This window comes from Diadema antillarum, unplaced genomic scaffold (assembly GCF_040938485.1).
Source record: "Diadema antillarum isolate AM-2024a unplaced genomic scaffold, OU_Dant_1.0 seq00000105_RagTag, whole genome shotgun sequence".
Lineage (NCBI taxonomy): Eukaryota > Metazoa > Echinodermata > Echinoidea > Diadematoida > Diadematidae > Diadema > Diadema antillarum.
The window spans coordinates 1,018,318-1,041,307 of NW_027271191.1; the positions used below are offsets into that span (position 1 = coordinate 1,018,318).

The 22,990-nt window shown below is 37.3% G+C and overlaps 1 protein-coding gene across 1 annotated transcript in view; it reads right to left on the bottom strand.

The window, feature by feature from the left end:
• Positions 1–15,543: 15,543 nt before the first annotated feature.
• The window catches only part of LOC139726922 (rifampicin phosphotransferase-like), a 67,407-nt gene continuing 59,960 nt past the window's right edge, over positions 15,544–22,990 (bottom strand). Inside the window, exons 40-43 of the mRNA XM_071637911.1 lie at positions 22,896–22,972; positions 22,018–22,120; positions 19,554–19,628; positions 15,544–15,638 (exon numbers count right to left, since the gene is read on the bottom strand). Of these exons, the coding sequence (XP_071494012.1) occupies positions 15,568–15,638; positions 19,554–19,628; positions 22,018–22,120; positions 22,896–22,972 (326 nt within the window). The 3' untranslated portion in view covers positions 15,544–15,567. The remainder of the gene's footprint in view (positions 15,639–19,553; positions 19,629–22,017; positions 22,121–22,895; positions 22,973–22,990) is intronic.

Here is a 22,990-nt window from a genome sequence, read left to right on the forward strand (position 1 = left end):
CTCGGACCTTCCATGATCACTGGACTACAATACTTGTTGCCCTAGCTTCTTGATGAAATCCATGAGACGAGTTTTCCTTATGTTTGGAGACGCTGTTTCCACGTATATGACTGTCTACAGGGCCTTCAGATGTCGCATAGATTGTCGTGATGGTGAGGCGTCGGCGTTGCAACATTATCACGACATGCTAGGTAATGCTGGCGTTTGTTCATTTTGTGCCTATAGTGTATTTACAAATTTGGCATTTTACATCGATGGATACGCGATGTCTCGATTTACTCAAATAATATAGCAAAAACACATCAAAGCATATATATATATATATATATATATATATATATATAAATATATATATACCATAAGAATAATGAAGAATATCGGGAGTCTATGTTAAGGGCAAAAACGAAGAGAAAAATATGTGAAATGAATAGTATTGAAAGAGGTGTTAAAAACACTTGACTTCATTTATCGTAAGGGAACAGGGCATAACATAGGTCACAACATGATACATTCATAATGGTTGGCAAACCGAGGAAAGAATATCTTCGGTGGCGATGGTGGTTTTGAAATTGCTGTGTGGTCGAGGGTACAAATGAAATAAAAGAAAGAATGACACCTCCTTGTTGAGCACCTTTGACAGTGTGTTGACAGTAATCATTGTAACCGCCTTTTTAGTGGCCTTGCGAACAACTTAAGTACAATTATATATGTTTATTTCTTACAGGAATGCATACATACTCCTAGAAATATTTGGCCCATGGTAGCCATGGGTCTGGGCTCCAGTATATAAGGAATCTCTAGCAACTCTATTACCTTCATAAATTTACCATTCTCAAATGCCTCAACAGAAGACAACATGGTTTTGTTATGATTTTTATTTAATTCTCCTTAAAATTCAAGCTGTTTTTGTTTTACTTACGCTCTCTGTCTATGGCTTCCTGATGGCTATCTTGACAATCTAAACCATTTAATATTCCTAGCCTCTGAGATTGACTCTGGTCAAGTTAGTCCACATGCGAGCATTATTTTTTTTTTAAACTGACTTCAAAGAGAAAAGCCCAAACAAACCCCTAAACAGATGAAGACTGTATCGTCAACAGCGTGGAGATGAATGGTGAGGTCTTCCTCCTTGTCCCGGTCTCTTTGATGAAATGACTTTTGACATATCACATGAATATTAAAGTTCATTCATTGACAAAAGGGTAAATCAACAACGCTAATAACTTTGGACGGCCCTTAAAGGACAATATATTGATGCTTTCGTGGAATGAAAACTTTTTGTCCGAAGTGACTACTGCATTTGCATGATAAATGCAAAAATTAGTCACACGTCTCTATTTGATCATTCGAACCTGCGTCCAACTTACAAATGACGTCTATTACGGCTATATATACACAAATACCAGTAAGAATTCATCCTCTATTAATATATCTATTTGTGAAGACAGATCAAATGTGATCGGAATAAAACCTTTAAAGAAGGAAGTTAAATTCAGGGTGTACTGTGTAATAGTCGTTCATTTTTAGTTTCTCCCCACATCTCACAACATAGAAATTCTTCATCAGTAGAATTGATCTCAAGAAATGGAGGCTTATATCATTTACGATTAATGGCGTTCGTCCTCATGATCATTCCTTAATTCTCATGATAAGCCAATATCACAGTCAGCACAATTACCTCTTCACTGTTCATGCATGTCGTGTTTGAAATTGCCTTACCGCAAAATACAATCGCCATGATTTGGCATAATGTTCATTTGATTTAGGAGAGCTATCAGGGCATTGACTTATTGATTGTATTCACATTCAATATGTATATCAAGCATTAATCAATAATTTAACTGATACCATTATTGCGTACTAGAATGGAAAAAGGAAGTGATTTTCTTATACTCTTTCTATTGATTGGAGAATCCATTGTACTTTCGCTTCACGAAATACAAACGTACACTTCGTAATGAAAGTGGGCGTTTAGTATATGAGTATGAGACGAAACAGTTTTACATGTTCACATGATATGACACTTCAACCTTAAAGGAATGCATTTGTGTTTCTCACTCTATAACAGCCATTTTGTTAAAACTGTAAAACCCCTTTCATAGCTAACTCATTGCGTGTGTACCATTAGTAATGGCACGTCAAAACATCCATTAGGCCTATCAATGCATAGAACTTTCCCCTCGAGGAAGAAAGTAATAAATGCATTTTCTCGATCAAAATTTCGCCTTGAGAGTTATCTCGCATATCTAGCAGCGTTACATCGACTGAAATGCTACAAAGCGAGAAATATAAAATGGATTCAGTCAACTATGAAAGACGGGAATACATTTCATTTGAATTTCATTGAATCATCCCTCTGACCTGCAAGCGCTCATTGCGAAAGGAAATTTAAAGGAATTCACTGCTCAGATACTCACTATGTATTTTTATCAAGTTAATCGTGAAATTATCTCCCTGATTATGTGTATTGATATGTCTGCGTTTTCGTGCCTGACTGCACAGCGGGGTCTCTTACTTGGACCTGGATTTTTGACCGTAAAAACGCGACTCTCCGAAATGTGGAGGGGCCTTGAAAAATGTCGTTGTTTGAAACGAAATGACGATCTCTGATGCGTGAATAAGGCGTATCATTCTTTATGAAAGGTAAATTACTGCTTTCTGTAGTCATAATTGTATCACTGCAATGTATAACTCCTACACAGCCCATGCATTCACTTTATACTGGACGAACTTCACACGCGAACAACACTTGCATCCGTGTATAAATTTCATTTGATTATACATCACATAATTAACCTCCATCTTGAAATTTATAATTCAGTTTCCGAAAATATCTGATATAACGTATTTCAGGATACTGAAACATCTTTCTCATTTTCCTTTAAATTCTTGAAATTTTTCAATGTAGACGTATATCAACCTCCATCCAGAAATGTGTGATTCTGGTCCCGAAAGTAACTGAAATTAGTGCATTCCAGAATAATATCTGTCTTATTTTCCTTTAAATTCTTCATATCATTTTATAGACAGAGCATACCTTGTCTTCTTTGATGCGACTTGCTCAATTTTTATAGAGCCAGTTACTACAGCTCGGCTACATAAACCTTTTACTTCTCTCCTCGTTCATAATATATATATGTATATATATATATATATATATATATATGTATATATATATATATATATATGTATATATATATATATATGTATATATATATATATATATATATATATATATATATATATATATATATATATATATCATATACATATTCATAAAAGAAATGGCTCTAATGTTGGTCGCTGGACATTCTTTTACCAAAGAACACGCCATTAGTGGCTACAAATTGCATTTTGATATATTCGTACGATTTCTTCGATATTCGTAGGATGATCTACAACTGACAGACAACATGGACGACAGCAAGACGTCAAAGTACAATCAAACAAAACAAGACAAGTTAAACAGACAAAAACACAAAGCGCGTTAAACACCGCATCGTTTCTAGAGATCGAACAATTTGTCTGTGCTTTATCTTCTGTTTCTCCCTCACCATCTTTTTTTCTCTTCGCGTCCCCGCAGTTTGCTGCAGGATCTAATTATGGTTCAGCTTTCCTGATTTATTAAATCTCTGAGAGTTTCCCGGGGGAAATACAGGACGGTTGCTTTCACAACGCCGTGAACCAAAGACAGACAATTTTGATAGCGTCACAGAGAGGCTTGGGGATATCAAACAATAAAAAAGGCTAACAAACGGGATGTCTTCTTCTTGTAAAAGCATGTTGAATAAGTAGCAACATATACACATAACACTGCCTTGAAAGAACTTTATACGAAATGTCCTAGTGCCATGTCTACGTTTTGATTGCGATGAAATACAATGAATTCATGGTAAAAGTAAACAAAGTGAGCATGTTTGATCAAATCCATGATATTCCATCCTCCTAACATTTACAATGTCTTTGACGGTCAAAACATTGTTCATTTTCGTAATATCATTCATGAAATAACAGGCCCTTGCCACTTTCACCTTTTCTCTCCGCCCGTTACAAAAGATTTCAGATTCCGCTTTCAATTAGGTTGACAAAGTTGTGGCTTCCACGATCAATTGCAAATATTTTGCCTTGTTTTGTTTTCTTATTCTTCAGTTTCTTACTACTTCAAAACTTTCGCTCAATTTTCTGTTTCCCTTTTTATTCTAAGAACAAACTAGCCTGTTAAGAAATGATCTGAATTCTATGACATTATCGGTAAATGGATCATTCTCCTGTGCAATTATTCTGAAATTTTAAACGATTCCCCCGGTGAGAATACTTGGCCGTATTGATAATGTCAGTATCACATGCTACTATTTATAACAGGCAAAGTTTCTTGTTTGGCAAAGTGCTACCATCTTTTTTTTATATTGGGAAAAGGAAGCGGGTGCATATGGGTCAGAAAAGACATTTGTTTTCTGGAGTCGTTTCGTTCGAAATCACTCGTCTCCAGCGGAAAACACGCATGGGACACAACTGGTGGTAATTCACATTGCAGGGTGTAGCGAGTAAAAAACGTGCATGTCGTGCCTATGAACACCACCGAAAAGCTATGTTACATGCAGAAGAAAGGCATTGTGTTTGCTCATATGGTATATGTTTCTCCTTTAAAAGTTAGATCATATATGTCCGTCGGGCATCTGGCTACTTTAGTTACAAGTGAAACTGCCCTATATCAGTATGCAGCGAGAAACAACTCTCCCTTAATGGGGTCTGTGTGGTTAATGGACACAGGGCCTATGACAAGTTTGATGCAGGTTGCTGTGTAGTAGGAAATGTATGAGCGTTAGGGCAGACATTTACTTTCTTGCCTTTCTCGATGGTCTATTTCAATACTTTCAGTAATGGAGATGACAAAGCCGGCTTATAGCTACGCAAAACAAAACGGAAAGAAAAAAGGGCAAGTAACGCACAGCTTAACGTATTAAACATTCGTAATGTTTCCAATGGATGAATAATGATGATGATAATGATATAATGATAATGATGATGATGATAATAATAATAATAATAATATTAATAATAATAATAATAATAATGATAATAATAAACAGCTATGGGGTATTTGTGACGCCCCTTACCATTCTGTTTTAGTGCTCAAAGATCACGAGAAATTCCTCACACAGCATAATGTAATTAAAAACAGAAAAGAGACAGGAAAGAAAGAAAGAGAAAAAGAAAATATAAGTTTTTTTTCGTGCCCTATATCTCGCTTTCGATTAAAGATCTAACAGAATGGAAATAAGAAAAAGTCATGGATGTCAAAACACGTATAGCCTACAAAATAGTGTTGTTCCAAGAGACATAATCAAAGAATTATGAAATTGATTTTGTGAAAGGAGAGTAGGATAATGGATCAAGGGATTATCATGCATCGTACACCAGTGACAGAAGACAGATATTGGCTAATGTTGAGCCAATGTTAGCTCACCGACTGCCACCATTGTTAACCATTGCCAACGTTGGCCAAACTGAGTCTGTCTGTATTGGTCAGAAATTAATTGCAACCACCCCGAGCATTGCCAACGCTGTCAACCAGGGACTTTGGTCTTTAAATCTTATATTTGCGGTGATATAAGACATGTTGTTAGCCAGTCAGGCATTACGGTACCTACTCGTAACCTTATACATGCCTCATTTTGACGTCTGAATTAAAGAACTGTTGCATGACCGCATCCTATATCTGATTTCTAGTTTCTTGTCCGTCTACCTCTTCTTCATTTTGTAAGATAGAAAACAAGAAAGGAAGGAAGAAATTTCTAAATGTTTTTCCTAAAGAGAATACAATAAACTCAAATCTAATATTCCCTGTGGCTTCTTAACTCCTGTTAAAATGAATGAAAGGTAAATGGGTAACTGTATAACTTGCACGCTGTATCAACTCACACATGTTATACAGTACCAAATATAAGAGATACAATACATATATCACCTCGCATTATACAAGTGTATATATATATATATCATAATGTGAGAGATCGATCCTGACCGAAACGTACGCGGTGTCTCATTGTGAAGCAAGTAATTATGTGGTAGATATCATCTTGTTTAAAGAGAAAAGTATAGAGCAACATTCGCCTTAAACTTGACTTCTTACACACACACACACACACAGACACACACATGCACACATGCACACATATTATCATTATTTTTTCGTCTCGTGCAAAAAAAAAAAAAAAAAAAAAAAAAGAAGAAGAAAGAAATGGGCTCTTTATTAGTACGGAAGATGCCATCACCGTTTCCTCTTTTTTTTTTTTCAAAGGCGAAACAGGCCCTAAGATAAATTGCAGCTTCATTTCGTACAAGAAGAAATCTCATTTCGTCTAACATTCGTTGTTTTTACCACAAAATGCTATCTCGCCTTCAGTACTTCCGAATATAGAATAATATAATTATTTTTTTCTCTATAAGGCTCAGCAAATTCATACTTGGGTTCAAAGGACGGGGGACAGGAAATGCTTCATGAATATCATGCCTCCCATTCTTGCTATAATTTCTACGAAGGGCATGCAAATTACACTAGGTACTCTACCTTTTTCACGTAAAAGAGGGAATACAAACTTTAAAAAACTCGCTCACTCTGTACCTTCGCAATTACAGACTAAAACAAGTATCTCATACATGAATCATAAACGCTCAACGACACTTACGTATGCATAGCGTACTCGAATTTTGTGTGCATTTGCGTGCGAATAATGTGACGTCTTAATGTTAAGTGTACGTCCGTCTTTTAGCCTCTACTGGCAACGCCGAAGCACGACAACGTGCCCACATTACGCCGATTATCACATTTCTATAGTAGGCCTACATGCACAAATAATTTGACGATGTCGTACTACTTAAAAATAACTGCCGAGTGTTACTAATTGATCAAGAAGGGGGATAGCCCTAACCATGTTCCGACCTCCCCTTGGTCGCTTCCCTGTCCCATGGAATCGATACCAATCGTCTCCCTGATAATAATATCTTTTTTTAATCCCACAGAAAAGAAAAGCATCCATCCATAAAAGTCAGTCATAAATAATTCCTCCCGACACAATTATGCTGTGCTATGACTGACAAAGAGTAGCAAAATCAAGCCAACAAGAATTCACATGATCAACGGATACTGAACAGTAACGTTGGTTTGTATACTAGGGTTGCTCAGACAATAAACTTTAAGTAACCGTATAGGGCCTATACCCTTTCTCATGTGCATGGTTTGTGTCATATTACCTTGGTAATGACTGTGCGGTACATTCAATCATCCCGAACTTACACCTGCGCTTCAAAACTATCAACTTCTCCCAACCATCCGACAAGAATGATCTTCAACATCAATTCATACAGAAAAATACACTCATAAACATGCGTTGTTGCATAATATAAAGTAAACCCACGCGCGCGCGCACGCACACACACACACACACAAACACACACAAACACACACAAACACACACACACACACACACACACACACACACACACAAATATAGACATTACATACAAAGCCATAACACTCTGCGTCACTGTCACCTTCCCCACGTGTCAAAAAAAAAATGATGATAAAATAAAATTACGCCACTGGTGAATGCCGCTTCTTATTGGGTTACATGACAAGCACGATAAGGCCAAAGCGCATTACAATTATTCCAATTACAGGGTACGGCGACAGAGTAGCCGAGTCCGGTGTAATACCAATGCTATAAACAAATTATTTTCGACCTTCAGGTAACCTAATCGGTGTACTTTGCAGTGGCGTCGGAACGTTTATACTGACTGGAAGGGGGTGCTAGTGGTTTGGTCAAAGGGAATCCCCCCTCCCCCCCCCCCCCCCCCCCCCAATTCCATGGGGAAATTCTCGGGGTGGAAAGTCGATCGTGTGTTTTTTTTTTCAATCTCGAATACTTTTTCTTGTTTTACCGTACAATTTCTTTACGGGCCAAAAGTTGGTGGTGCAGTTACCTCAAGCCCCCCAACTCCCGTTCCGCGCGCGGCCCCTGCGTTACCTTGCTACTCCTGGATATTTAAAGGACCTATGCGATGCAAATGCATGTCAAATTGTGTTGTTTTATGATTCCCTGACCATCAGTTACGTCACCAAAAGAGTAACTAATAATTATGTGCCTTGCATTTTGTATTTTTTCTTACTACTCTTCAGATTGGCCGGATCCGAAAAATCGATGACAATATCATCTGTCAATCACTGTTGTATTGCTAATTTGATTAACAAGACATTGGAATGCACCTCCCTAAACTGAGCATAACTTGCGTGTTTCGTTACTCCTCATAATATTATTATGATTAACAAATGACACTATGCGTTTGCATTGTAATAGGCCCTTACAAAGATCTTCACTGTATGATCATCCATGCCATAGTAGCAGAATGACGGAACACGTCATTTGTGTGCTGTTCATGAAATCCCGAAATTATACTGGATAATACGCATCGAAAAGTGATATGCCATCCAGAATTTGTATAGAAGAAAAAAAAAATGCCCGTTTGGTTGTTTTGTTTTGTTTTGTTTGTTCTTGACGTTGATTTGGGGATCATTTAGGTTGATGTGTGTAGATCAGAACCACTCTCTGGATAATTTTCAACCAACATCAGGTTAAACTTAAGGCCCATATTGCAGTCTAAGTCGTAGCAAATTAGGCCTAAATCAATTACTTCAAAGCACTATATTTCTGTAAAACTTCACCAGCGGCCATAGCTAAGAGTCATCAGCTACATGGGCAAAATTGGCCATCAACTATAGTCGCATAATCGACATGAAGACATTGAAGCGGCTGCACCAAGAATCATTTGCCTTCACTCCACACACCAAAGGACCCGAGACCTACGAATACATAGTCAGGAGGAGTCGGGAGGCTATGGATACCTTGGAAATACCAAGGAGGTTCGAGAGATGGAGTTACAACTGACTATAATTATTCAATCAGCTGTCAGTTTTCTATGGATGGACAAAAGAATTCCACAGGCGCATTTGTGCCTTTGATGTTCGATGCTTGAAGCCTCCATCTTTCTGAGCAATCTGAAGATTCATTTTTAACGCAAACATGATATCGGATATATGCTGCTCGTTTATATATCAAATGCAATGAAATTTCACCTAATGATAAAGCATATAAAACAAAAGTCAATTCCGTTCGAAAATATGTGCAAAAGTGTAAATCTTAGCTGTATTTTGTGAGTGTTTGAAATTTTACCCTCATGGAAAGCCGGTTTTATCACTTTTCTCCATATTTCCGCCAAATGAAACTAATATGGTATCATCTTCAAGTATAGTTCTTTATAGATTAATGTCAGATTAGCGTACAGACACGTACAGTCGAGTAATTTTGATATCTATTTCAGCAATATTTGAGCAATTTCTATTCGCGCACCCCCGTGCCTTTACCATTGTCTACCGCCCATCGTTTGTAAGTAGGGATAGCGAAAAGTAATTACCATCACAAAGACATGTCCTCCATAGAAAGTGGCTGGTGATTATGCAATGAGACACGAGTCAATTGTCTTCGCATCTGAGCGGCAGATCCAGTTTGACACATACTTCAAATATTTTTGAGTGGCGGCTTCGAGCATGAGATCAAAGCAAATAAGACTGTTGTGACTCCATTTCTCGAACCTCCTTGGTAGTACAGTCAACATCGGGAAAGAAGAGAGGAGATTCACCATCACACTGACGACACACAAAACCTTCGTTTGGGAGAAAGGGCTGCTCAGCCATTGTCAAGTATGCACAATAACATGATGGAACAGAAAATCACTTGGAATACATGCATTCCAGGGCTGTACAGTTGCACAGCAGCATACTTGCAGAGTTGTAAAGTGGTACAATTTTGTGCGTTCTGATTGGTTAAACTCTTACACCAATCCCATGGCTGTATAATTACACAGCTGTACTCGTTTATGGCTCCGACGGCCCGCCATAACCTTATCACATCCATCACAATGACATACCAGACAGGTTCCTGAAGTCTGCACAGCATCTGGCAGCTTATATTCCATGACCACATCTAGCTCAATCAGCATTTTACCGGTCATATCAACACGTATACATGCTTCACGTACATCAACAATCAAAACACACAAACGCGCGCGCGCACACACACACACACACACACACATATATTATATTACAGTGTTTATATACACAGTATATATACATACTGTTATACACCTACAAACACCTACATCTCTTTGACAATACAATGTTTGATAAACTCTGACTTTGGACACAAGGTACTGCAAATAGTGTTAACTGTACTAAGAAATACAGAGAGTGTAGATTTGTATGCATTTATTCAAATGATCTTGTATGGAAGTACGTAAATGAGACTTTCCTTTGGTGTGTGCATACTACCAAATTTACATGTAATATTGTCAACATGAATGAATTATTCATCTGATGATGTATCTGAGATCTTACCAAAGGATTACAAGCATCTACTAAATTGTAGTAGGTAAGTCATATTCTTGCATTACCAATGAATATACTTAGAATAGAACCAGTACAATTTCACGATAGAAAAAGAAGAGCCCCATGTAATTTGTCCAATACATCTGATGCATATTCTTATAGTTTTCATATAGATGCATAGCTTCAATGAATTAGAAATGAATAAAATACATTTCTTTCAATATTGCACTTCCATTCAATTTCTCCTTTTTCATTTTTCTCAACATAAAAAATATATTTGAATTTGTTGCTATATTCTTATAATATCATCTCAGTTTTCCTTATTACATCATTTCCTTGTCATCAGTTCGCTTTATCAAGAATGAGGCAAGTGATATTTCTCTCTTTGTTATCATGTTAGTTTTATAAAATGATTAATTTCAAGTAGGCTCACATTCAACTACCAAATAAGCATGTTGGTAAAATTCTATTGCATTTTTGGCACACCACACAAACTGGTTTCCTTGAAATGTGAAACAAACTCGTCATATTTCTACAAAGAATAATAAACTTCAAAAAACAAGCGACTTGTTTTTATACCATGATGTGACTTAGAAGATAAATCAATTAATGACATGTATGATAGGCAATAAAATGTTAACTTTCTGAACAAATTAAACAAGCTCACATATCAGATAACAATCTATAATTATTTGCTTTGGTTACCACCACGTGCAATATTTTCATCAGGAAACCTACTCTTGAATGATCACATACATTGTATATCTTAATTGCTTATGGAGTTTGATATGCAAATAATCACAGATGTTAAGGGTAACATTTCTTACATAATCTTAATCCCCACATACGATAGCTTGCAGCTTTTCAAATTCAGGTATAATTTAAGGATATGCAAAAGGTATCAGGATATTTATTAATTGGACAAATTACAGGCACATAGGCTTCTAGAACAATTATTGTTCTAGAAGCCTACGTACCTGTAATTTGTCCAATTAATACTATTACTCCCTGGACAATCACCTCAGACCCTTCCCGTAACCCTAATCCTAATCCTAATCCTGAAACTAATCCTGACCTAACCTAAAGTCTAACCCTAAACCTAACCCTAATCTTTACTCTAACCATATCACTAACCAGTATTTAGCTGTGGGTAATTGTCCTAATGCAGGCACAGAATGTAATATTAAGTTCATATGAGACAAATAATTTTTTGTTTTTACTTTGAATTCACATGTATATGATACACATGTATTTGAAATGATCAAGCATCATTTGTTCCACTCATGAAATGCAGTGCAAAGACTGCCAGAAGACTTGTTGCAGCAACAACAAATCTACTCTCCACTGCCAAAACACAAATAAAGGTAAAAAATGAACAAAAACATTCAAAGGTAAAAGACATATTTGCCTGGAACCTTGTAAGGAAGTTATTGGCTTATTTCAATCAGTACTGCTAAAGATAGACAATAACACAAAGTGAAAATTAGTACACAATCATGAACACAAAAATGCAACAGTTTTATCAGTCCACGTAATGTATGTTTCACACTAAGTCTTGAAATTGTATAAAAAGCTGTGTTCAACAGAATCTAAGGGCTGTTATTATCTTTTCTATTTAGTAAAAAGCCATTCAGTTGCAAAACAACAAATTTTCATTGAACATTAATGATTTGACCTTCATGTTGGTACATAGATGTCAGTCCAGTGTAACATACCTTCACTCAAAAAATTTCATTTCGGCAAAAAAAAACAAACAAAAACCCAAACAACAACAACAACAAACAAGAATTATGCCAAAATAAAATTTTGGCATAAATTCTAACATATTGCTTGTTTAGAGCAATTTTGGGCAAAAAGTAATCTCTCAATCAAGTGTTCTCAAAGATCATATTGTACCTGGTGGTAATGCACACTGAATACAGAAATAACCGAGCATCCCTGAAATGTACCCTTTTACCTTGAATATACCCGTATGTATGACATCTGTAACAAATGCAATGGAGACTCCAATGTTCCTTCAAATTTTGTGTTTTTGTATACATGCATATCTATGCCCATACGATGTACAGTACAATAAAACTGATAGCATGCATGACATATAGGCAAATAGTGTAAATAATTGATCAAGCATTGAATAGTGAGTGCGCCTGCATCATGTTACAAAGTTTTGAAGTTGTGTAAGTAGTAAATGAATAGGAAAATGCTGACAAGCTTGAAATGCATCGCCTGCCTGATCCAAGCCAATCCTTAGCCAGTAGGGCAAATGTATGGTACAAAGCTACAGCTGCCCAAGCCTTAGCACACATATACTATGCACAAAGATGTACACAAAAATATGGAAACTGGTGCGATGGACGGCTATCAATCTAAGTAGAAGACGCTTAAACTATTTGGTGCAGATTGGAATATTCCTTTTATCATTATTTCTAGTTGTAAGGAACTTCACACTCTCATACTTTCAGAAAACATTCACAGAACAATGCTCTACCAAGTCACAAAAAGTTGATTATCAGGGTACTGATATATTTAAAGTTATTTTTTCCCATTTTCACACAGGCATGTCTTTTCTGTCTCAAGTTGGTTTTCATTGTTTCCAAAAGACATTTTATGAAAGTGAATATGTAAACCCTAAGAAACTTTTAAACAGTCACCATTGACACTTTGGCATAATCATGCATTGAATATTGTGAGTGAGTGGTTTAAGTTTCAGGTTAATCTGATAATCCCTTCAAAGTGAATGCCTTCAACTTTTAAATCCTGTTTATGTTCCACAAACAATAAATGGCGACTTGATGCACCTGACTAAGCCCCTACCTTCAAAGCCAGTTTTCTCAAAAGTGGCATTCCTACAAGTTGGACATTTCATAATTTATTGCATGTTAGGGACATCCAACATGGAAAAATCATATATCATTTGAAAGATTAACACAAATTGAACATGAAGAGTGCGCACTCATACACAGAATTGGTTGCTATGAGAGTGCGCACCCTTTACAATGGTGTTGCCATGTAGACGCAATGTAGTCAAAGCACGCATAAGGAGGAGAGTATTGACAAGTTTATTACATAACAATGACGTTCAATTACTATGTATTCATGTTCAATTTGTGTTATGGTACCCTTCATTCCCTGTCGAGACTCCTGAAGAAGGTGGAGGCCACCGAAAATTTGAAAACAATAAACTCATTCTTATTGGCGAAATAATGCATTACTAGTTTATTTCTTGATTCTTCATTTTATTGGAGGCAATGCGTGAATTCTCAACATGTTTGGATACCAATGAAATAAAGAAATGATTTCGGTCTTTTATTTTGCCACTAAACACACAGACCTAGACTTGAAGCCCACCTTTTTTTTTTCTTTTTTTTTTCTTTTTTTTTTTGTCAGACAGTTGTTTGACTTATAGTCAAACCACTGAAGTGGCAATTCGTCTATACTGTAGTAGCCACTGCTTTATGTGGTCACAACCAATTTCCTCCTGAGATATATGATAAGACTTTGCACATAATGGCCACCACCTAAATACATACATGTGTACTGTGGCTCTGGGCAGTATTCAACAATACATAGCAGCTATCAACTCTAGACTGAACACCTCATTTACATGTGGGGACCAATTCATTCATTGACAGTAAAATCAAAGAGATATGTCACGCTATCTTTTGGCAGTCATCTGTACCTGAGATACACCAATGAGTAGTATCTTATCATGTCCCTTTGTATCTACCAGAGGTATACATGTACAATGAGGGAGGTATGAATGTAAGGCATATCACATACATTACATGATAACATCAAGTGGCTGCCCACTGGTATATAGCATCAACACTTTTCATTGAGATGCTGCTTGGTAAAAGTTTGACAGAGTACACAGATAGACAGATAGAGATTCAAAATATATAATTTTAGGGAATCCAATACTGCATGATCTAAATCCATTGGGCAGGCAAGTAAAGAGCTAAACTCTGAGCAATTTCCATTACTGTTTGACCTGATTTTCATTCAGTGCTCTGCTACAAGTGCATTTGCACCTTTTTATTTTGAAATGCCCTGGCTCCAAGTCAGAGAAAACAAGGAAAAGTAGAAATTATGCGGTGCGTAACATATGTCCCCGCCGGAAGTAGCATTTTGTAACAAAATGTGCAATATAGGTAAAAAATCAAGGTCAAAGGTCAAAGAAGACAAAGGTCAAAATTCTGTGTAGAAGTTTTGAAGCCCTCACCTAGTGCTATCACATAAAGCAAACGGAATCGAAATCGGGTTAGAAATGGCGAAGGAGTAGCATTCTGTAGCAAAATGCACAATATAGGTCAAAAATCAAGGTCGAAGGTCAAAGAAGTCAAAGGTCAAAATTCTGTGTAGAAGTTTTGAAGCCCTCAACTAGTGCCATCATATAAAGCAAACGGAATCGAAATCGGGTTAAAAATGGCGAAGGAGTAGCATTTCGTAGCAAAATGTACAATATAGGTCAAAAATCAAGGTCAAAGGTCAAAGAAGTCAAAGGTCAAAATTCTGTGTACAAGTTTTGAAGCCCTCACCTAGTGCCATCACATAAAGCAAACGGAATCGAAATCGGGTTAGAAATGGCGAAGGAGTAGCATTTTGTAGCAAAATGTACAATATAGGTAAAAAAATCAAGGTCAAAGGTCAAAGAAGTCAAAGGTCAAAATTCTGTGTAGAAGTTTTGAAGCCCTCACCTAGTGCCATCACATAAAGCAAACGGAATCGAAATCGGGTTAGAAATGGCGAAGGAGTAGCATTTTGTAGCAAAATGTACAATATAGGTCAAAGGTCAAGGTCAAAGGTCACGACTGAAATTCTGTGTAGAAGTTTCAAACCTCCCATGTAGTGCTATTATATAAAGCAAACAGAATCAAAATTGGCTCATAAATGACAGAGAAGTAGCAAATTGAAGATTTTGATCACACACGGACGCACACACGGACACACGGACGGACGGACGGACGGACGGACGGACGGACACACGGACGGACACACGGACACACACACGTACGGAGCCCGTTTCATAGTCCCCTGCTCGAACTCGTTCGGCGGGGACAAAAAAAAGAAACGCATAAGCAAAACACTGTGCATTAATATCCTCACGCTCTCCTTAGGAAGACCTATGTTTCATTAACCACAGATGTTAGCTTTTTGATAGTTCCGCTGGTTCCATCCAGCTCCACAAGGTCACCTGGTATAGATCAGTAAAAAAGATGACAATAAATCCCCAACTTCAGGTTGGCTAAAAATGTTCAGGTTATTACTGTCACATTTTTCAAACCACAAGCCACCATCACACAGGCTGCTTCCATTTGAAAGTACTCTCAGTAACAATGACAGATCTATAACATATCAATTCAAATTTCAACTGCACTAAATGCAGAGGTTAGGATGACTTCCAGCAAATTATTCTTTGAAAGTTTGAAATTTTTTGGGGGGCTTCTACCTCTGTTCCATTTAACACAAGACCATCAGAATGCCTTACTATCACTTTTAGAATAAAATAAGGTAACAGTTCTTGCTTGAATCCATTGCGAATAGAATGTGCCCTAGACTGCATTTGTGCATAAATTTTGTCTCGTTGGTAGCCTCACTTTGCTGTGAACAATCATGAATGCACATAGGATCAATAATTAGTTGAATCAAGAAACTGGAAAACAAACTCTTTGTTGCGACGTTTCGCCAAATATCAATTGGCTTCTTCGGGTGAATATTTCGCCTGAAGAAGCCAATTGATAATTGGCGAAACGTCGCAACAGTGAGTTTGTTTTCCAGTTTCTTGATTCAACTAATTATTGATCTTGTACTTCGACTGGATGAATGAGAAGAATTTACATCAGTTTATGAATGCACATACTACATACAAGTCTGTAGAAATAAGTGATTCAGTCATTAAAAGTTAGCAACAATTGGCTCCACACTAAGTAGTGCTACCTAGATATAATTTGATGTTGCTACACAAAGCTGTAATTTTTGTTATGATGGAGGGTAAAAGAAAAGAGAACAGATAATTTGTTACCAAAAAATGATAATCTTATCATAATGATAACTTCTAATCTTTTATCATATGTATAAATATCAAGTAATTCTAAACAGATTAAACAGGCAACATTGAGAAAGTGCATTTTGAGCACCTAGTGTAGCTGCTGTCGCTACTAGATGATAGTGCTGTGTGTACATGAATGTGTGACATGATTTTAACCAGGCATGCATGTAATCTGGATCTGAGAACATTTAATTTACATTTCTAAGAAATTCAAATTTTATTGAATGATCAAAAGGAGTACATTATTTGTGTGAATTTGAACATAAAAAATGGCGGGAAAAAGGAGGCTTTGACCTTGCATTTTCAATGCTAAAAAATGGAGTGAAATTGAAACTGGACACTCTCATGTATTTGACTCCACACTCCTAGTATCATTGGACGTAGATCTACCCCTGAACACTGCTGGCAGTGCTGCTACTACGATAGCAACCAATGCTTACATACAGTTACAGTTGACTATAGCAGACCACAGACAAGTTAACAATGAATAGAAAGTAACAGTGATTTTTAAAATTTGATCACAAATCATACTGAGGGATTATTTTTTAAACAAATAGGTTATGTTAAATGTTTAATTTATATGTAGATTCTTGTGAATTCAGTTAAACATCATCTGAACCTCTCTTTAGAGATATAAATCATATCCAAACCCATTTAAAATGAATACCATGATAATGTTAAGCAAAATAATATCTAATCCATGTTTACAGTGTTTGCAAATCAGAAATACAAACAGAATGAATTACCTTCTATATCACCCCTGCTAAAATTGCTAAACTTGCGTCTTTAAGTAAATGCTGCTGTAGTGCAAAGAATTGTGACATTACATGTGAATGTACCTCTTAAAGGGAAATTTACCTCAAATACATATGTATATACAGTGAATGCAAAAATATCAGTAGTACACATTAATGAAGTCCAGTGGCAGATCCAGGGGGTGCACTGCGTTTAATTTTCGACTGCAGTGGCACCAGAAAATTCTGTGCCCCCCCCCCTTTCTCCTTGGATCTGCCCCTAAAGTTTGTTCTAAATTTTGGTTTAAAAAAATAATAATAAGTAAAACAAGGAAAAGTAGAAATTACGCGGAGCGTAAAATATGTCCCCGCCGGAAGTAGCATTTAGTAGCAAAATGTACAATATCGGTAAAAAATCAAGGTCAAAGGTCAAAGAAGTCAAAGGTCAATATTCTGAGTAGAAGTTTTGAAGCCCTCACCTAGTGCCATCACAAAAAACAAACGGAATCGAAATTGGGTTAGAAATGGCGAAGGAGTAGCATTTTGTAGCCAATGTACAATATAGGTCAAAAATCAAGGTCAAAGGTCAAAGAAGTCAAAGGTCAAAATTCTGTGCAGAAGTTTTGAAGCCCTCACCTAGTGCCATCACAAAAAGCAAACGGAATCGAAATCGGGTTAGAAATGGCGAAGGAGTAGCATTTTGTAGCCAACGTAAAATATAGGTAAAAAATCAAGGTCAAAGGTCAAAGAAGTCAAAGGTCAAAATTCTGTGTGGAAGTTTTGAAGCCCTCACCTAGTGCCATCACATAAAGAAAACGGAATCGAAATCAGGTTAGAAATGGCAAAGGAGGAGCATTTTGTAGCCAATGTGCAATATAGGTCAAAAATCAAGGTCAAAAGGTCAAAGAAGTCAAGGGTCAAAATTCTGTGTAGAAGTTTTGAAGCCCTCACCTACAGACTGTAGTGCCCTCACATAAAGCAAACGGAAATAAAATTGGGTTAGAAATGGCAAAGGAGTAGCATTTTGTAGCAAAATGTACAATGCAGGTCAAAAATCAAGGTCAAAGTTCAAAGAAGTCAAAGGTCAAAATTCTGTGTAGGAGTTTTGAAGCCCTTACCTAGTGCCATCACATAAAGCAAACGGAATCGAAATCGGGTTAGAAATGGCGAAGGAGTAGCATTTTGTAGCAAAATGTACAATATAGGTCAAAAATCAAGGTCAAGGGTCAAAGAAGTCAAAGGTCAAAATTCTGTGTACAAGTTTTGAAGCCCTCACCTAGTGCCATCACATAAAGCAAACGGAATTGAAATCGGGTTAGAAATGGCGAAGGAGTAGCATTTTGTAGCAAAATGTACAATATAGGTCAAAAATCAAGGTCAAAGGTCAAAGAAGTCAAAGGTCAAAATTCTGTGTAGAAGTTTTGAAGCCCTCACCTAGTGCCATCACATAAAGCAAACGGAATCGAAATCGGGTCAGAAATGGCGAAGGAGCAGCATTTTGAAGCAAAATGTACAATATAGGTCAAAAGGTCAAGGTCAAAGGTCACAACTGAAATTCTGTGTAGAAGTTTCAAAGCTCCCATGTAGTGCTATCATATAAAGTAAACAGAATCAAAATTGGCTCATAAATGACAGAGAAGTAGCAAATTGAACATTTTGATCACACACGGACGCACAGACAGACAGACGGAACGGACAGACAGACGGACGGACGGACACACGGACACACACACGTACGGAGCCCGTTTCATAGTCCCCTGCTCGAACTCGTTCGGCGGGGACAAATATCCATATTGACCTATTACTGGCATAAGTTAAGTATGGTCAGCATCAAGGTTTCAAAAGTGTGTGTGTGTGGGGGGGGGCCACTTTTGGGTTTCAAGAGCTAACAAGAAAAAAAAAGGCCTTCAGCACAACTGCTGGTGCCACTTCTGGGTTTCTTCAGATGACAAGTAAAAAAAAAAAAAGTCTTCAGCCCAAAAACAAAGGCCTTACCACACTCGAAGGTTTCATTCTATTATTTTCTACTGCTACTTCCGGGGTAAAAAAGTGGTTAGAGGGGAGCCAAAGTGGTAACACCCTATGTAGTCCTTTGTATAGGTGTGAAAAAGTTGATAGTATGAAGGACAAAATAAGACGAAAACAAATGTGTATAGAATATTCACACCATCTAAACCATTCAAATTACACCTTACACCATTTACCTGTTTGAATGAATCAACACAACTACCATTATATTGTACGAGTCAGAACAAAAATGTAGCATGTATCGTCTTTCTGACAGATGATATGGAAAATTGTTGACTCCAAATGCATTCAATCTTACCTGACTGGAATGAAGAAGTAGCACCTTTTGCATTGACAACGCATGGTATACCATACTCTCTTGCAACCACAGCACCTTTAAAAAAGAGGAAAAAGTTCTGAGTCTCGGATGTTTTCTGTGACAAATTGATTGTGAGATGAAATGATAAATGTCAGGAAGGGATCATCACCAAAACACAACTGAAAAGCTAGAAATGTTCTCGGCATTAATTTTTTTTTTTTTTTTCATATTGGCGCAGACGCCCATTTTCTTTCACAAACACTTTCACAAACAGTCACTAGCATTCAATGTATAGTGTAGACATGAATATTTGTGTGCCTTTTAATTTTCACGAATTTAGGCTCTCCCAAAATTAAAATGCACATGAATATTTCTGGTTTTACAGTATCACATATATCACTGTTGGCATTGACATTAAAAAAATAATCAATCTGGGCATGAGCTGAGCCAAGGTTTCTTGCTAAATCATCAAATATTTCTTTTATGGTTGCCTGATACATACAAGTAAGTCGCCAGATTATGTTTCATCCACTTGAAGTATAGAGAATGGACATTGTAATAAATGTACAATGGAGGAAGGGAGTGTACAGGCCACTATGATGCTTGGTAATTTTAGAAACTTATTTTGCTGAATGGCTCGTAGAAAACAGTTACCTCACAGCCATGAGAGGTCTTTGCAAATATTGCTACATGACCTTATGGGTGAATGCTTTCTGAGTGACAAGAGAGCAGCCATTTGTTGATCATTTTCATAGACCCCCCATCCCAAGAGATTTTTATGACAGAAACACAAATCTTAGCAGGTATCTCATGAGCATGGCTTGAGCTGTGTGTTTCCTGTCTGTACCATGTGGAATGAGAGCTTCTGCTGAGTGTGTGGGTGCAAAAGTTTGCAATTAATGTGTTCACACCCAGTCACAAGAAAGTTGTATGCTGTGCATGATGGACGACACACGAAGTCGCCAGATGATGAATCATCGCAATAGCTCGTTTGGGCCTTTAGCTTAGGTGAGCTAAAAAAAAAAAAAGCATTTTGTCAAGTGCATTTCAGACCCAAGTTTGATCTCAATTGGAGAGGCAGTTGGAAAGATATTTCTTTCACGTAAATCTTTCAGGGAAACCCATGATGGGTAGTGGAGATATACTGAATGGGCAAAAGATGAGGGACAGATGCCAGGGGGATCTGCTAGTCCCACCTATATATGCCTTTGTCAGGTGCTAACCCCCCCCCCCCCTAAAAAAAAAAAAAAAAACATTTGAACTTTTTAAGGAATTTTTCAAGCATGTGACAAAGATACTTAAAAACTAGGCAAACAAGGAAAAGTAGAAATTACGTGGTGCGTAATATATGTCCCCGCCGGAAGTAGCATTTTGTAGCAAAATGTACAATACAGGTCAAAAATCAAGGTCAAAGGTCAAAGAAGTCAAAGGTCAAAATTCTGTGTACAAGTTTTGAAGCCCTCACCTAGTGCCATCACATAGAGCAAACAGAATCGAAATCGGGTTAGAAATGGCGAAGGAGCAGCATTTTGTAGCCATGCCATGTACAATATAGGTCAAAAATCAAGGTCAAAGGTCAAAGAAGTTAAAGGTCAAAATTCTGTGTACAAGTTTTGAAGCCCTCACCTAGTGCCATCACATAAAGCAAACGGAATCGAAATCGGGTTAGAAATGGCGAAGGAGTAGCATTTTGTAACAAAATGTACAATACAGGTCAAAAATCAAGGTCAAGGGTCAAAGAAGTCAAAGGTCAAAATTCTGTGTACAAGTTTTGAAGCCCTCACCTAGTGCCATCACATAAAGCAAACGGAATCAAAATCGGGTTAGAAATGGCGAAGGAGTAGCATTTTGTAGCCATGCCATGTACAATATAGGTCAAAAATCAAGGTCAAAGGTCAAAGAAGTCAAAGATCACAATTCTGTGTAGTAGTTTTGAAGCCCTCACCTAGTGCCATCACATAAAGCAAACGGAATCGAAATCGGGTTAGAAATGGCGAAGGAGTAGCATTTTGTAGCAAAATGTACAATACAGGTCAAAAATCAAGGTCAAAGGTCAAAGAAGTCAAAGGTCAAAATTCTGTGTACAAGTTTTGAAGCCCTCACCTAGTGCCATCACATAAAGCAAACGGAATCAAAATCGGGTTAGAAATGGCGAAGGAGTAGCATTTTGTAGCCATGCAATGTACAATATAGGTCAAAAATCAAGGTCAAAGGTCAAAGAAGTCAAAGGTCAAAATTCTGTGTAGTAGTTTTGAAGCCCTCACCTAGTGCCATCACATAAAGCAAACAGAATCAAAATCGGCTCATAAATGACAGAGAAGTAGCAAATTGAACATTTTGATCACACACGGACGCACACACGGACACACGGACGGACACACGGACACACACACGTACGGAGCCCGTTTCATAGTCCCCTGCTCGAACTCGTACGGCGGGGACAAAAAATCAAATTTGTCCTTACCATGGGAAATGAGACCTCCACGTTCCGTCACCAATCCCCTTATAAGGGGGAAGTAAGGACTCCAGCCAACATCAGTGAACACCACAATCAGGATGTCTCCTGTCTACAGAAAATATTGGACTACAATTAAACCTCATGCTATGCAGGAGATCATGCTATTCATAGTCATTTCATGTTTGAATAACTGTATTACCTAACACTATGGATGACTCCTGTCAATTCAGAACAGAACAATTTTAATGACAGGGTTAATTTCATATATGGTTCCAAGCAAAACTCCATGAAAACTGTTACCTTTTTCCTATATATCTACAAACAATACCACAAGGGTGCCTCACTTTATCTGGAGAAGATATTAACCCGTTGAGGACGGTTTGATTTTGCTACTACATGAATTTCCCATAGACACTTGCCTGAGTATACTCAGGACTCGTCCTCAACTGGTTAACAATCAAAACCTTTGGATCTTTGGGGCATTGCCTCGTGGCTCTGCTTCTTGGTTAAAATCTAAATAAGTTTGTATATATTCTATTACCTAAAGACGAGCCATTTTAAATATCAATCACTTAATCTTTCTCTTCTTTTTTAAGATGAACATGCACATATTATATTTTTTGTTTTCTTTTATTTGCCCTCTCTCCCACCACACTACCAGCACCACTGTAATAATACACTAGTGTACATCTTATTTTTTTATATCAGTACACAAACAACAAGTTTGGGTCCTACAGTTGTATGTAAAAAAAAAAACCCAACAACAAACAAACAAACAAAATTGGATATGCAGGCTTGCAAGAGATGTTGAAATGATTATGTGGATAATATTTAGCAAAAAAAAAAATAAAGAAACAAACAAATAGATACTGTGAATACAATACCTGGATCAGACCAGCATCCTCTAGCTTGGTGACAACCTTGGCAGTCCCTTGCACTTTCCCCTGGCACACTGGAAGACCTGAGTTTAGATAAAGAA